Here is a 15,418-nt window from a genome sequence, read left to right as displayed (position 1 = left end):
GTGTGAGGTCTTGAGAGCTTCTTTTTTGTGTTTTGAATTTGGAGACAAGCAGAAAAGTGTCATAAATTATTGATATACTTATTTCCCACAGTCAAAATGCAATCATAACAGTCCCGACTGGACAATCTTTTGAAGATAAAACATATTCGTTATTATTAACCTTAAACTGAGTTGACGGGCCGCATATTCATTATTTACCAGTTATGAAATTTCCGAGTGGACTCGAACGCATCATCTCGAGCTTTTATTTTACACACTCACTTCCGCCGGAAACAGTGCGGCTTTTGTTTTGGAAAGCCTCCACTCACGGTCGCCATTATTCTCCCTGGCTTGACGGACGGGAAAAGGACGATTATTTTATTTTTACGAGACATTTTAAAGTGAACATCACACCTTAAGCTTTATATGTAGCCGTTTTATTATTTACTGTGGTTTTGCAACGAAGATCGTGGGCGCATAATGGAGAGGCGGTCCGAGGGTCTGGGTGAGTTGCTAAGCTAAACCTAGCATGCTAACAGGAGCTGCCGCCAAGCGCAGTTGTCACAGAATAAGAGGAGGTGGGATCCATATGTTCCAGTTTAATGCTACATTATGACGCTGAAGGTCCAACATATATGTTGCCTAAACTCCAATTTTGGCAGTAAAGTTGAGTAAGCTAGCTAACAAGACCATGCAGACTCTGCTCGATTCAAATTGAACGCTGCACACCCGGATGTGCTGATCGGCAACTACGTGGTAACTTTGCTGCCAATGTCGAATGTTTAAAAAGTATTATTTTATAGATATATAAAAACTGATGCAGTTTGGCGCTCAACCCGTTCCCGTTTGAACACGCAAGCGCAGACGTGCACATCCGAGCCTTATTTTGCAGACTGTATGCAGCGATTACAACTTCCGGCTTCAGCTGCAGAAGCAGCTTGTGCGCACATGTCATGGCCATCAGTCACATGGTGCAAGTCTGTCTTTACATGCATGCCCTAAAGCAGGGGTCCCCAACCAAAATATTTTTTAATTTTTGTTTTATTTAGTATTTTTTCCTTCTTTTATACATAGATGTGCCTCTCTGTCTTCAACTGTGCTTTGTCAGAAACCTTCAAAAACGGTTGTGGTCCACTGAGCTGCACAAAAAATTCAATCCACACTCACATGCAACCTAATTTTGAAATGATGCAGATTTTTTTGCATAATTGTGCATCCCTACACTAGAATATGAACACACCACTATAGTATGAAACAAAAAACGTCTTTATTGGTATAGATAATACATTTTCTGACTCATTCTTGTGATGTCCTCAGGTGTCGGAGGGTCTCTACCCTTGTCCTCCCTCCAGCTCATGGCTTCCCCTCTGCAGCTGACGTACTCCTACATGTGGCAGGTCGTCCGGCAGAGGAATGTGAAGCAGTACCGGAAGGTGGAGGAGTTTGTCACCGTGGTGACGCAGACTGTCCCGGAACTTTTGAGCTTCAAGCAGACCGCCCAGCTCGTGTTGGGGTTGCGAGCCAGGGTGAGTGGATGTTTGAAGAAAGACGTGTTCCTTTCTTTTTCTCAAGCTGCTGCACAATATGATAACGCATTTCTTTCCATACTAGATCATTTTGGATTTGCTCCAAGGGGACGACCAACCAGATACCCGTGCTATTCAGACTCTAATCAACAAACTGAAGATCGCTACACCTGCAGGGGTAAGACTTTGACCAAATGAAACACCAGGTAAGAGGACAGGCACTTTTTAATGAATGTGTGTGTCACAAAAGGATACAGAAGTGGAGAAATGTCAGACAAACTTCATGGTGCTGGTCCAGAATCTGCTGAAAAGCCCCACAGAGAGGAAGCAGTTCTTTAAGGTACAGCGTGCCGTGACCTGGTCACATGTAGCTCATATGGCGACATGTACAGTAGAATGAAGGCTAATGTGTACATGTAGGGAGACTATGCGGGGTTACAGTTGTAGTACTATATAAAATAATACATTTTATGTATTTTTAAGTTTTTAAAAACATTTCTCTTGTGTATTTTTTAATAATATTTACAAATAAAATTCACATGATTGGTTTTATTATAAGGCTTTTTCATTATAATTTTTATTATTTTGTGCCGGGTGTTAGGCTCTTAAAAATTATGTATATATTTTTAAATGTAAGTATTTTTTAGGTTATTTACTTTGCTATACTGTAATATGAAAAAAAACTTCTATAAAGGCATTTTTTTCTAGAGGCATTCGCTTTTGCAGGGTGTTATGTGTAAGGTACTATACAAATATGTCATATACTTTTTGAAATTGTTCTTGATTGTATAATTTGTTATTATTTTGCTACAATAATTAAGACACTCGCAGAATTATTTTTTCCTATAGTCATTAGATTGTGCAGGGTGTGAAATATTAGGTATTGCTGTATGAAAATAATGAATTTTAGCTATTTTTTTTTATGTTTTTCATCTGATTTATTCAACAACATTATTAAATTGTGCAGGGTGTAACATATAATAATATGTATGAAAAGAATTCATATTGTATATATGTTTTTTAAATTATTGAAATATTTTATTTAGCTACATATTCTTTATTTAGCTAAGAGGATATATACAAATAATATATGTGATATTTTATTATTATTATTATTTAGCTACAATATTTAAGAAATTTCCAGAATTTTTTTTAAATATGTTTTTTTCTAGCGTCATTAGATTGTGTAGGGTGTGACATAATAGGTACTACTGTATACAAATAATGAATTTTAGATATATTTTACATTTTTAAAAATATTTTTCATATGATTTATTCAGCAACAACATACAACAATAAAATACAAGAATAAAAAAAACTTTGATATAATTTATTTAGCTACAATATTTCTAGAAATCTCCCAGAATGATGTTTTGATTATTATAAAAGCATTTTGGGCAGCACATCTGCATCACAGTCTGGAGGTCAGGGTTGGAATCTCCATTGGAACATCTCTCTGTGGAATTTGCATGTTCTCACCTATGCTTGTGTGGATATTATCCCAACAACCCATGACCCTAATGAGGAAGCCTTATAGAAAATGGATTGATGGTGTCCATGGTAACGGTGTCCGTCCAGACACAGGTCATAAACCTCAGTGTTCCTCCACACACAGGAAGTGTTCCCGGTTCAATATGGCACGAAGTTCGACACGGCGTTGCAGACGCTCACCGCCGGTCTGGTCTGCAAGCTGGAGCAACTTCTTCCTGTTCCCAATCTCTCCCAGGTATGTTTCCACCATGTGGTCATCCATCGAACTCGCCTTCCAGCATCACCCGAGTCATCTTTTCCAACCCCCAGCTGAGCGCCATGATCTCATCAGAGGCCGCGGTGCTGGAAGCGTGTGCAGGCTTCATCCCTGAAGGTGCCGACCTAAAGAACCTCCTCCTGTACCAGCAGTCCAAGGGTCTCCTTTGTGGGAAAGGTATGAGATTACTCTGTTGACTCCAATATAAGACGACACGCCCTTTTTTGGACAAATATATATAAAGTCACATTACACATTTACTGTGACACTACTTGAGCAGGAGTTTTATTTACGTCTTACATTTGATTTAATGTAATCTTATTATGTCTACTATATTGGGTAATACGAGAGTAAAACCATTTAAAGCCGCCGTTACAATGCATTGATCAGACAATAGCCAACACGGGAAGTATGCTGTCCAGAATTTTTTTTTAACTGCTATACTTATGTCTAATATGTCTTATTTTCTCAGATTATATCTACTATATTGGGTAATACAAATGTAAAGGTGACTGTAGGGGTGTTATTTCATGTCTTGAGGGCTCTAATCATGTTTAAAAGCACATTTAGAAGATCGTAAACAGATTTTCTATGCCATAGCTATTAAATATTGCATTTATTAATATTGAATCCTACTTTGTGGAAATTCACTTATCGCAGTTAACCGCGATAAACGAGGGACGACTGTACTTCTGTATGACGTAAAAACGACCATCTCGGAGTTGGCCAATCAGCGTTAATGAACAAAAACGTCTCCATTTCCGCAGCAACCATCTCATCTTCAGTAGGCGACTGTGTCCTCTCCTCCCTCGCCTTCCGACCCAAACCCGTCGAACCACCGCCTCCAAAGTCGCCCGTGGTGATCCCTCCGCCCGTGAGCCTGCCCCCGCTTGCTGACCACGACGACCCGGGCGCCATGTCGGACGACTCTGACAGTGCCCCTGTTGATAAAGCAGCAGATAGTGGGTCTGCGGTGGCCACCGAGGAGCATGTGGTCCAGGAGAAGAGCGCCACGCAAGAGTCGCCTGCCGCCACCACGCCAGAGGCACCACCGGCAGAAGCAGCGAAACGAACCCCCCTGAAATCCATTCCCTTTAGGGTGGTTCCGGTGCCCATCAAAACGGTCCCAGCCTCGCCGAGTACCACCGCGACAAAAGACGGCCAAAAGACGCAGAGAGTCACCCTGCATCAGTGGGTGTCACAGATCGCCACCAACACCATCTCCCTCCCAGCCCTGCCGCCGCTCCCCCTGGACAGACTGAGCGATGACGACTACAGCAGGCCCAGCATCAGAAGGAAGAAGCAGATCAGGCCTCCGGCCGACAGGTTCCACTGCAGCATGTGCGACAAGAGCTTCCCCTACCAGTCCAAGCTCATGGACCACGAGCGCATTCACACGGGCGAGAAACCCTTCATGTGCACGTCATGCAGCAAGAGCTTCCGCACACAGGCCTTCCTCAACAACCACCTGAAGACGCACAGCACGACGCGGCCGTACGCCTGCGGCCAGTGCGGCAAATGTTTCGCCAAGCTGCAGAGCCTGACCAAGCACATGCTGGCCCACAGCGGCCAGAAGCCCTTCTACTGCGACATCTGCAACAAGGGCTTCACGCAGTCTACCTATTTCAAGAGGCACATGGAGTGCCACACCAGCCAGATGACCTTCCCCTGCAAGCACTGCAACAAGAGCTTCCCCACCGCCTTCAAGCTCACCAACCACGAGCGCTGGCACACCAGAGATCGCCCGCACATGTGCGAGCGCTGCGGGAAGCGCTTCCTGGTGCCCAGCCTGCTGAAGAGACACATGGGCTACCACATCGGGGACCGCCAGTACCTGTGCTCGCAGTGCGGGAAGACCTTCGTCTACTTGTCCGACCTGAAGAGGCACCAGCAGGACCACATCCCCAAAGCCAAGATCCCCTGCCCGGTGTGCCAGAAGAAGTTCTCCAGCAAGTACTGTCTGAGGGTCCACCTGAGGATCCACACCCGAGAGAGACCGTACCGCTGCTCCATATGCGAGAAGAGCTTCACACAAGTCGGGAACCTGAAGGTCCACATCCGCCTGCACACCAACGAGCGCCCCTTCAGCTGCGACGTGTGCGGCAAGACGTACAAGCTGGCGTCCCACCTCAACGTCCACAAAAGGACACACTCGTGCAAGAAGCCCTGGACCTGCGACACGTGCGGGAAGGGCTTCTCGGTCCCGGGCGTCCTGAAGAACCACGAGCAGGTGCACCTGAGGGAGGCCGACCCAGACTTCACTAGTAAACGCAGACACAGGGGCAAGCAGAAGAAACACTCCCTCAAGCGCAAGTATGACGAGGAAGAGGAGGAGGGCATTGATGAATACTAAACAGAAAGGAATCCAGACTCTTTTAATCGCACTTGTTAAAAAAAAAAAAAGTTACTCTTTGCTTCTTAATGCCGCTTCTCGCTTCTTTTCTTTTCTAGCAACATTACTTTTAAATGCATTTAAGGAACAGAACAGTAAAACTATGTGACTAAGGTGACTAATCATTTTCATTTGTACAAAAAGTGATTAAAAAAAAAAATTGTAACTGTAAACATTTTCCCCCCAATATTTTCTTTATTCGGTGCATGTGACAGTGAGATGCCCACACTTTGCAGCGTTATGGATTTTGCAGCACATCTTTTGCTTTAGAAATGTAGTTTAGTGGAAGCTGTACTCTTAGTATTTTCATTTGTGCTAATCATGATAGAGTTTAACGTTATACAACCAAGTGGTGAGTCCTCTGTACGCCTTTCAGTCTTACAAGCTGTTTTGTTGTTTTTTAGAACAATAAAATAGTCATAGCAAAAGAGTCTTTGTTGTCTTAATTTCCTCCATTAACTCCACTTTGACACTAAAAAGAGTCCCCGTGTTTTGTCCTAATGACTTCTCCTGCCTTTGGGGACTTGAGGACAGCAGGCAAGTCTCTCCTTGGTATGTTATAATTGATGCTTCCTTGCATCTCCTCCTCCACTGATCATGAAGCTTGCATGGGGGTGTTCACACATCTAAATCACGCCCTGATGTCATTGGACAGCATGCTTTGAATTAGTGCTTTTATGAGAAGTACAGTATGAAGTAGACTTTTTTTTTCTTTTTCTTTTTTTTTTAAAACCAGCAGACAATCAACAAGCTGTGACTCACTTCCTTTCCTTTCCCAGGGGACCTTGCACAGCCATTATGGGCAGCCAGCAGTACAGGCGCACATACTACATACATTAGTGCATAACTTAATCATCAGACTGACCGTCTGTTGCCTGGGAGACTCGCTGACATCTAAGAGAAACAGTATGGTGCATTGTTGGGGCTGTTTGTCTGGGATATGGTGGTTTTATTGATTGAAACCAAGTTCGTTTTAAGGTTTTAAAATGCTTTCCATGGTTTTTATTTATTCACCTGCATTTTTATTTGGGTTTTAACAGTCGTTAAAACACATTAGTCAACCTCTTGTTACTACCATACTTCCACCACCATATTTTACTGTCGGTATGATGTTCTTTTTCTGAAATGCGGTGTTACTTTAACGCCAGATGTAATGGGACACACACCTTCCAAAAAGTCCAACTTTCCCAGTATTTTGCCAGAGGTCTTGGGGATCATCAAGATGTTTTGTGGCAAAATTGAGACCAGCCTTAAAGGGATACTTTGGATTTTTTGAAGTTGTATGACATCCCCATCGGCAGTGTAGTGCATGCATCAACAGTGACTTACACACACACCTGACAGAAAAATAATAATAATAGATAAATAAATAAAACATTACAAACAGTGCAAAATATGAAAAGGAGTGTACCGATCTAAACAGATTAATTAAAATTTTAGCTCTGCTACTTGAGCGATTATTATATTTATTCTGTCATTATTCTGTCAACATTTATTGTACAGCACACTTCTGCTAGGAACGTCCAGGCCGGAACTTCCACCCTGCGGAAACATAATGCGTGACGGACCACAGTTACCCATATTTCCGCTAATAACAATTCTAGCTAGCTTAACCGCAGTATTGTCTCTGCTGGCTAATGACGCTTCAAGTCTGTTTGTACACTAGCATGGGATGAAATTAATATTTTCAATATCGTGATAAGTATCCATTAGTTGCTGGCAATAAAAGCGAAACAAACAAAAAACAATCAACCGGCCACCGCACCGTTGACGAGCGCGGAAACCGCTTGTCTCGTTTCTTTAGCATGTAGTCAGACGTTAGCCTGCCTATGGATTGTGGTCGGCCGTTATTATCATGTCAAAACAGTGATTAGATTCGTCGTGGGTTTTGCAGAGAGGTAGGTTGGATATGTAAATAAAAAGTTATTTGTGATAAGTATATTACCATGTTTGAAGCGACTATTTTCAGACTGGATAAGATTTTTTTAGCTTGAAGTAGCATCCATGCAAACATGTCATATGCCTGCTCTACTACATATTTGTGTAATTGTCCTTCCAGATCATCACTCCCTGCAGGCTTATCAAAATGAAGATGTTTTCAGTGTCTCACAAGACAGTCTTTGTGGTGGACCACTGTCCCTACATGGCTGAGTCCAGTCGTCAGCAGGTGGAGTGTGATGTCCTGACCAAGAGCCGAGCCCAGGGAGTCATCCCTCTGGCCCCTGTGTCTAAGTCCCTCTGGACCTGTGCTGTAGAGTGTTCCATGGAGTACTGCCGGATCCTCTATGATATATATCCAGTGGACAAATTGGTTAGATTCTGCAACATTTCATGAGTACAAGGCTTGTATTTATGTATTTTCTGTTTACAGATTAATTACATCGTAAGCGACTCAGAGTTCCACATCTTGAACAGCTGGAAGCGTGAAAGCCAAAGCACTCATGAGGTTATCTACATCTCTTCAAGTACGTACTTGACTTATAGTATGGACCATGTAGTGACGTGCTTTGTCTCGCCTTCTTGACAGCTCATGTCGGCTCTGGCAGCAGTCGGGCCACCCAACCCACGCGAGGACCCCGAGTGCTGCAGCATCTTGCACGGGCTGGTCGCCGCCGTGGAGTCGCTGTGCAAGATCACCGAGCTGCAGCACGAGAAGCGCATCGCTCTCATGGACACGGCTGAGCGGGTGGCCAACAGGGGTCGTGTTATCTGTCTGACCAACGCCAAAAGGTAAGATGAACAGCTGACACCTGCACGATGGAATGAGAGAGCTGCCTTTGCGAATGTATTGATGCAAAAAATTTTTGCTGTTAACATCCATTAATATACAAAAAGTGGCGTGGCTGATTTGCACACGTGTAACAATATTCCAAAATTATAAATAATATAATTACAAGGCTTATGCCAAACATTTGTTTCTGTAATGGTTAATGTACCAATGAAGTATCTTAAATTATAATATAATAATTATTGTGTTATCCTTTTTTTTCTGTATTATCAAAAAAACAGGGTAAATAGTAAAACACACTATTATTTCTTGGTTAAGATGTCATTTGTGTTTATTCCTGAAGAGAAAAACATTTTGAAATATTTCTTAAAATATTTTATTGTAATATTATATTGTTATAGTTTTCTTTTTTTTATAGTTATCATTTAGCTTAGGGTTTGTTTTTTTTTTTTTTTTACAACTTCCAATATGTATAATAATATTTTCCTTTAGTTTTAAATAAGTTTGTGAAGTATTTCTTGAATTTTATTGTAATGTAATTTTTATATTCGCAGTTTTATGACAGGTGGTGTTACAAATGTGTTAATAGCTGTACATTAATAAAATATTACAAGTAAAAAACAGAAGTCGATGTTTTGTTTACTAAAAATAATTTAAAAAATAGGGGGGGTTTTTGGCTTTTTATTTATTTATTTATTTATTTATTTTGCTTTTTTTACAACTTCCAACATGTAGAATATTCATTTGGTTTAGTTTGAAATAAATTGTTGAAATTTTTTTTGTAGTATATACAGTATATTTATGAGTTTTTATGACAAGTGGTCAAATTTTTTTGTAATTTTATATGCACTGCATATTAATACAATTTTACAAGAAATATAAAAATAGAAGTAAATGTACTTAATTTTTATTTTATTTTATTTAATTTTTTTTTTAAATTATTTATTTATTTATATTTATTTACTGGATCATTTTATTGCGGTGTATCCATTGTCCATAATATTCAGTGCGGTGCGTGGTAGTAATGTACGTTCATGCATTTCTAGTTTCTTTAATGCTAAAAAAATATGTTATTTTTCTATTACCACATACAAATGTGTTTTATGATGCAGTGACACTCATGTGCGCATGCTGGAAGACTGCATTCAGGAGACCATCGTGGAGCAAAACAAGCTGGCAGCTGGCTCAGACAGGTCAGTTAAAGTCCCACTATTTGCATGTGTTGACGTCAGGATGCATACTGTACATCCGATAAAGCTGCACTGTGTCTTTCTCTTCAGGCTGATGGGCATCCAGCAGTGTGAGCTGGTCCTCATTCACATTTACCCTCAGGGCGAGGACACACTGGTGTCTGACCGTCCCAAGAAGGAGGTACCCGCTGAAAGGTTTCTGTGTGGTTATGTCTGCATTCAACCTGCCTTCCTGTCTTTCAGATCTCGCCTCTGCTGACCAGTGAGGTTCACAGTGTGCGTGCAGGGAGGCACTTGGCCACCAAGCTCAACATCTTAGTCCAGCAGCACTTTGACTTGGCCTCCACCACCATCACAAACATCCCCATGAAGGTAAGCGCCGTCTATGTCCAGCATAGTTTTGGTCACAAGCTGCATGCAGTGCAACACTCATTTCTTCATTTTTGTTTTCATTGATGGCTTTTTTTCCCCCCCTTTCTTTTCGCTTGCTTTACGCGCGAGCCCCTCCTCGCCTCTTATGACTTCACTGGCATCACTTCCGCTGTCGTTTATTTGAATTTTTTTTCTCCTTTGTAAATCTGACTGAACCCTGCTGCTGGTTTCATGCTGTATTTTCTGTTTTGCTAGCCCACATTAAATGTTTGCGACCAGGTTAGTACTCGATTCACACACAATACACGCAAGTGAGGAAGGCGCAGAGTCAAAAAGCCATGTGTCGTGTCTGTTACTGTATGTTGTGTATTGCAAAACGGCTCCCATGTTGTCATTCATTGTAATGATTGTTCAGGAGGACAGGCTACCGTGGTCTCACATGGACAATCAAAGTCGTTTTAACAGCACATTCCCCTCCAGTGTGGGAACACGTATGTCCAAACAAGACCAACGTTGCCTCTTCTTCATCCTATTTGCCAATGTTTGTTCCCTCCTTCAGTCCCCCACTGTGTTATCCTGACCATCACTCACAAAGCCACCACTAGCTGGTTAGCATTTAGCATTCCTCCCTGAGTGTAAACAAGCAACCTTCCATAACTGGAACATGAAATCAGCAGTGTGTGTGTGTGTGTGTGTGTTTGAGAATGCGTGCATGGTCACTTTTTAGAACACTTTCTTTGTGTTTCTGTCTCTTCTGTGGGCACGCAGGAAGAGCAGCACGCCAACACATCCGCCAATTACGACGTTGAGCTCCTGCATCACAGGGACGCTCACCTGGAGTTCTTTAAAAGTGGTGGGTAGCAACACGTTGTACAACATGTACAGCATCTCTCAAGACTGAGTACAGCACTCACATTTCAGCCACCATTTTGTTGCGTCTTCTCGAGGGAAATATGCGACAGAAATGACGATACGGTCGTCAGTCGCTACATCGCGGTTCAAACATCACTCCCTCATTCTACCGTGGTTTTTGTCAAATAAATTAATAAAAAAAGGCCACTTTTTTGTGGTTGACTATGGCCTAGTTTTAGTCAAAAATATGCATATTTAAGCAAATTGAGCATCTCAAGCATAAAAATGGCTAAATAAACTAAAATACAAATACAGCACAAGCCATTAAAGGAAAACTGCACTTTTTGGGGAATTTGCCCATCATCCACAATTCTTATGTGAGACATGAACACACATGTCTTTCTCTTTTCTGTGCGTTGTAAAGATATAAAAACAGATAAGAGACACCTCAATACTGCACGTAATGGACCTATACACCTATTCCGCCTACAAAGCCTGCTATTAAAACACCTCCAAAAAGGTTTTATGGTTTTAGATACACGCTACACGTTAGGCCCTAGCCAGTATGGTGTGGGAAGGTGTCAATACGCCAGTAATGGAGTACGATCGACGCGACAATGTTAATAATAATAACAATAATAATAATGTCGTTGTAGCTTGGTTAATATGCACGTCACATTTTATGTAAATGGAGCGTTGTTGGCGCTCTGTGGAGTTTTTTTCAGAAGGCTTTATAGACGGAATATGTGTTTCCCATTACGTACATTCTTAGCGCCGTCTTTTTATCTGTTTTTATATCTTTAGAACGCACAGAAAAGAGAAAGATGTGTGTTCATGTCTCACATAAGGATTGTGGATGATGGGTAAAATTCCCCCCAAAAAAGCACAGTTTTCCTTTAAGACCACCAGCTTGTGAATGTAGTATTCTACATTGGTCACTGTCAATGTCAGTAATGGTTTGGTGAGACAAGCACCAGACTTGATTGTCGGCTTTTATTGCAGATTTGAATGATCTCACAACAGGTACAATAATGATGATAATAACATGAGTCACTGTTGTGGCCACAGCCCACAACTAGCTAAAACTCAACTCTGAACCCCCAACCTCACTTCCTGTCCACCACAGATTTTGCTCCCCTGCAAGGTAAACTGTCTTAAATGGCTTATTTTCTCTTATTATATCTACTATATTGGGTAATATGACTGAATAGGTGACTACATGGGTGTTATTTCATGTCTACAGGGCTCTAATAAGGTTAAAAACCATATTTAGAAGATCATAGACAGGTTTTCTATGCCATAACTACGAAAATATTCCATGTATACAGTATATAAGGAATCCTACTTTGCAGAATTACACTTATTGTGGTCGGGTCTGGAACCAACTAACCGCGATAAACGAGGGATTACGGTACTTTAGAGTAGTCAGTGTACAGCTTGTATAGTTTTACCATCTACTGAAAATGACTCAACACTCTGCCACGATACATATCAGGCAACACAAGTGAGTCACAGTGAACGTGTCTAAGTGTTGTCCTTGGTGTGAGTATTTTTAGTGTGAGCACCATTGTTATATAGCACTGCCCTAATTCTCTTGGGCATGGAATTGACCAGAGCTGCACAGGTTGTCCACTCTTCCGTGATGGCATCATTTGTGGAGTGGGTGGATCTCGGACCCCCCTGCACTCCTCTATCTTCCTTCCTTAAGGTGCTCAAATGGGTTCAGGTATGAATGGCATCAGCTTTGCCGTCATATTCACATTCAGCAATGCACTTGATCGTGTTGGAGGTGTTTTTGGCCTCGTTATAATGTTGGACTATTGACAAGACGCCACAATGTCAAAACCTATGTTAACTTATGTTTCCCTTCAATGTATCGCGGTCATCCCCAGTTCCGGTAGCACTCATGCAGCCCCACTTCATGCCGCTACCACCGAGACATCATTATCCTTGGTCTCATTTGTGTTGCCAGCAGTTGACACAATAATGGCAGTGTGTTGACTCATTTTCAGTGGATTGCAAATCTACACTGCGATACAAGCTGTACACTGACTGCTCTATTAGTATATATTCTATATTCTATTAGTGTATTCATTTCTATCGTACTGTCCCTGAAGGAGATGAATCTACTTGCTGAAATGTGAGGGTTGTTCACTATCCTGATGTAATGGGAATGGGAATAATGGGATCTACTAACTTCTTTTGTCGTTTTTGTTGCACAGGAGACTTGCATATGGCCGGCACAAGCACGCGTGAAAATGGACTCAAAGAAACCGTCACGCTAAAGTGGTGCACTCCAAGAACGATCACCATAGGTAAGCTCATACGAGAGATGGAAATGTTTTTGCAAATAAAAGCTAAAAATGTCCCATTTTGCCCCTTTCAGAACTGCATTACTGCACAGGAGCTTATCGCATCTCTCCCACTGACGTCAACAGTCGCCCTTCATCGTGTTTGACCAACTTTCTCCTCAACGGTAAGCCAAAACGGAAATGTCCTCCTTCTCTATTTGTCTTTGCATTAAATGGCATCGATCCCTGACTTCAGGTCGATCGGTGCTACTGGAGCAGCCCAGGAAGTCCGGTTCAAAGGTCATCAGCCACATGCTCAGCAGCCATGGGGGCGAGATCTTCCTGCATGTGCTCAACAGCAACCGCTCCACGCTGGAGGACCCGCCCTCCATCAGCGAGGGCTGCGGGGGCCGAGTGACAGACTATCGCATCACTGTATGTTCATTTCACCGCGACTGCTCCCAAACACGCAACACAAATGTTCCATTTGATGACTCTTGTGGTTTTCAGGATTTTGGGGAGTTCATGAAGGAGAACCGCCTGTTTCCCATGTGCGAGTCTGCTCATCATCCCTCGGGGAAGCTACCAGCAGAGCGCGCCAAGGCTCAGCTTGAGCGGCACACACGTTACTGGCCCATGATCATCTCCCAGACCACCATTTTCAACATGCAGGCTGTGAGCACGTCTTTCCTCTCTCCGTTGCCACTCTGTTCTCCATGTTTCTTTCTTATTGTATCCTTTTTTGCAAGGTGGTTCCTCTGGCTAACCTGATTGTGAAAGAGACCCTGACGGACGAAGACGTCCTCACCTGCCAGAAGACTGTTTACAACCTGGTGGACATGGAGAGGAAGAATGACCCTCTTCCCATCTCCACCGTGGGTTCCAGAGGAAAAGGACCAAAGCGGTTGGTTTTTTGTGCATTTTTTTAAGATCTTCCTTTGTCACGATGTCCAATGTTGTCCCCACCTCACCCCTGGCAGAGACGAACAGTATCGTATCATGTGGAACGAGCTGGAGACTCTTGTCAAAACACACGCCGGGGCCACCGACAAGCACCAGAGGGTCCTGGACTGCATCATCGCCTGCCGCAGCAAACCACCCGAAGAGGAGGAGAGGAAGAAGAGAGGCAGGAAAAGGGAAGAGAGGGAAGACAGGGCAGAGAAAAATGGCGGCAAGGATGTGGAGGATAAAAGCTGGAAGGACTCAGAGAGGCGAGTTAGGTCCTCAAGTGGGCATGCAAATTAGATGGTTTGTTGGCTAACTGTTGTTTTTAATTGCAGGGTAAAAAGTTTGCAGGATAAAGATGATCAGGAGTCAGAAGTGATTAAAGATTCACCTGACTCCCCTGAACCCCTCAACAAGAAGCCACGTCTGACCACTGACGACGTTCAGCCACCAGAGGGAGCAAAAGGTGCCACTAAGTTTATAGTGTAATTGTTTTTTGGCATCAACTTTGATTTTATTTACTTTTGACACAATGCTGTGTTTCTCCACAGGTCCCGTCTCGCTCCTCACCATGTGGACCAATCGGATCACTGCCAAGTCCAGGAAGCGTCGGGATCTTATGGGAAGAGTACACTCGGTCAACAGCAGGTTTGAGCTATACCAGCACCTCAAAGATGAAAATGGGTGAGTTGAAAATCTGCAAATCTGCACAGTATAAAGGCACATGCGTCATACAAACAATGCAACCTAGTTCCTAAATAAAGATGCATCACATCCTCAAACTTTAATATGATTTCCTCTTCTTAAAGGATGGACGTTCATGAAAATGGCAAGGCGTCCAGATGATGTTGTGGTCCAAAAAAAGGAGAAGTGCCTCTGTGTTTTTTTCCAATATTGGGGGTGTTGCTCACACGCTCACAACAAGAATTGCCAGTGAACTGAAATTTGTAATTTTTTAAAACCATTTTTTGTAAATATAACATTCATGTATTGTACATTGCAATAAAACCGTACGATAGAGAACATGGGATTGGAATAAGTTGACTCACCTGCTTATGTTTAATTATGTCTCATTAACAAAAGGTCTCCATTTGTTTGCAGCAATACAATCCCATAAACCTAAATTAAAACACAAAACAAATCGGGCAGTAATATAGATAGATATATAGATACTTTATTGATCCTTTGTTGGGAATTACTTTGCTACAGCAGCCACATTTACAGACATTATAGTACAAACAAGTATAAAACATTTTGAGTAAAAAAATAAATTAAATGCAATAAAATATGAACAGCCTGATGTGTACATTATGTATTATCCATTCTCGTGTAACAGTGTTGTGCAATCGGAGCATAAATATCAATGTACAATTGTTAGAGATGCAGTATACAAATT

The 15,418-nt window shown here is 42.3% G+C and overlaps 2 protein-coding genes across 3 annotated transcripts; both read left to right on the top strand.

The window, feature by feature from the left end:
• The first annotated feature begins 294 nt into the window (after positions 1 to 294).
• si:dkey-14d8.1 (zinc finger protein 436) lies at positions 295 to 6,024 on the top strand. Its single transcript, XM_054752853.1, has 7 exons — positions 295 to 484; positions 1,297 to 1,505; positions 1,591 to 1,683; positions 1,756 to 1,845; positions 3,121 to 3,231; positions 3,306 to 3,429; positions 4,020 to 6,024. Exons 1-7 carry the CDS (start codon positions 460 to 462, stop codon positions 5,603 to 5,605), a joined length of 2,238 nt encoding a protein of 745 aa, XP_054608828.1. The 5' UTR covers positions 295 to 459; the 3' UTR covers positions 5,606 to 6,024.
• A 1,190-nt stretch (positions 6,025 to 7,214) lies between these two features.
• ints13 (integrator complex subunit 13) lies at positions 7,215 to 15,211 on the top strand. Of its 2 annotated transcripts, XM_054752629.1 has the most exons (18): positions 7,215 to 7,542; positions 7,704 to 7,955; positions 8,016 to 8,090; positions 8,172 to 8,374; positions 9,485 to 9,565; positions 9,653 to 9,743; positions 9,806 to 9,934; positions 10,190 to 10,213; positions 10,703 to 10,787; positions 13,009 to 13,101; positions 13,173 to 13,262; positions 13,334 to 13,512; positions 13,588 to 13,752; positions 13,827 to 13,981; positions 14,058 to 14,288; positions 14,358 to 14,488; positions 14,574 to 14,706; positions 14,832 to 15,211. In XM_054752629.1, the coding sequence occupies exons 2-18, from the start codon at positions 7,731 to 7,733 to the stop codon at positions 14,866 to 14,868; spliced, it is 2,127 nt and encodes a 708-aa protein (XP_054608604.1). In that variant the 5' UTR covers positions 7,215 to 7,542; positions 7,704 to 7,730; the 3' UTR covers positions 14,869 to 15,211. The 2 variants fall into 2 exon arrangements, with proteins under 2 accessions (XP_054608604.1, XP_054608607.1); XM_054752632.1 differs by lacking the exon at positions 10,190 to 10,213 and having other exon boundaries at positions 14,832 to 15,209.
• Positions 15,212 to 15,418: the final 207 nt, after the last annotated feature.

The sequence above is a fragment of the Dunckerocampus dactyliophorus genome, chromosome 15, assembly GCF_027744805.1.
Source record: "Dunckerocampus dactyliophorus isolate RoL2022-P2 chromosome 15, RoL_Ddac_1.1, whole genome shotgun sequence".
Taxonomy (NCBI): Eukaryota; Metazoa; Chordata; class Actinopteri; order Syngnathiformes; family Syngnathidae; genus Dunckerocampus; species Dunckerocampus dactyliophorus.
The sequence above is the reverse complement of the archived record's forward strand: the minus strand, read 5'-3'. Positions and strand labels throughout refer to the sequence as shown.

Excerpts from the sequence above, each read along its gene's own strand:
- si:dkey-14d8.1 (XM_054752853.1), top strand. The coding sequence starts at position 460 with ATGGAGAGGCGGTCCGAGGGTCTGG. Across the intron at positions 1,684-1,755 it reads AGATCGCTACACCTGCAGGG|GATACAGAAGTGGAGAAATG; the intron begins GTAAGACTTTGA and ends GTGTCACAAAAG. Across the intron at positions 3,430-4,019 it reads GGGTCTCCTTTGTGGGAAAG|CAACCATCTCATCTTCAGTA; the intron begins GTATGAGATTAC and ends CCATTTCCGCAG.
- ints13 (XM_054752629.1), top strand. The coding sequence starts at position 7,731 with ATGAAGATGTTTTCAGTGTCTCACAAGACAGTCTTTGTGGTGGACCAC. Across the intron at positions 9,744-9,805 it reads CTGACCGTCCCAAGAAGGAG|ATCTCGCCTCTGCTGACCAG; the intron begins GTACCCGCTGAA and ends CCTGTCTTTCAG. Across the intron at positions 14,489-14,573 it reads GCCACCAGAGGGAGCAAAAG|GTCCCGTCTCGCTCCTCACC; the intron begins GTGCCACTAAGT and ends GTTTCTCCACAG.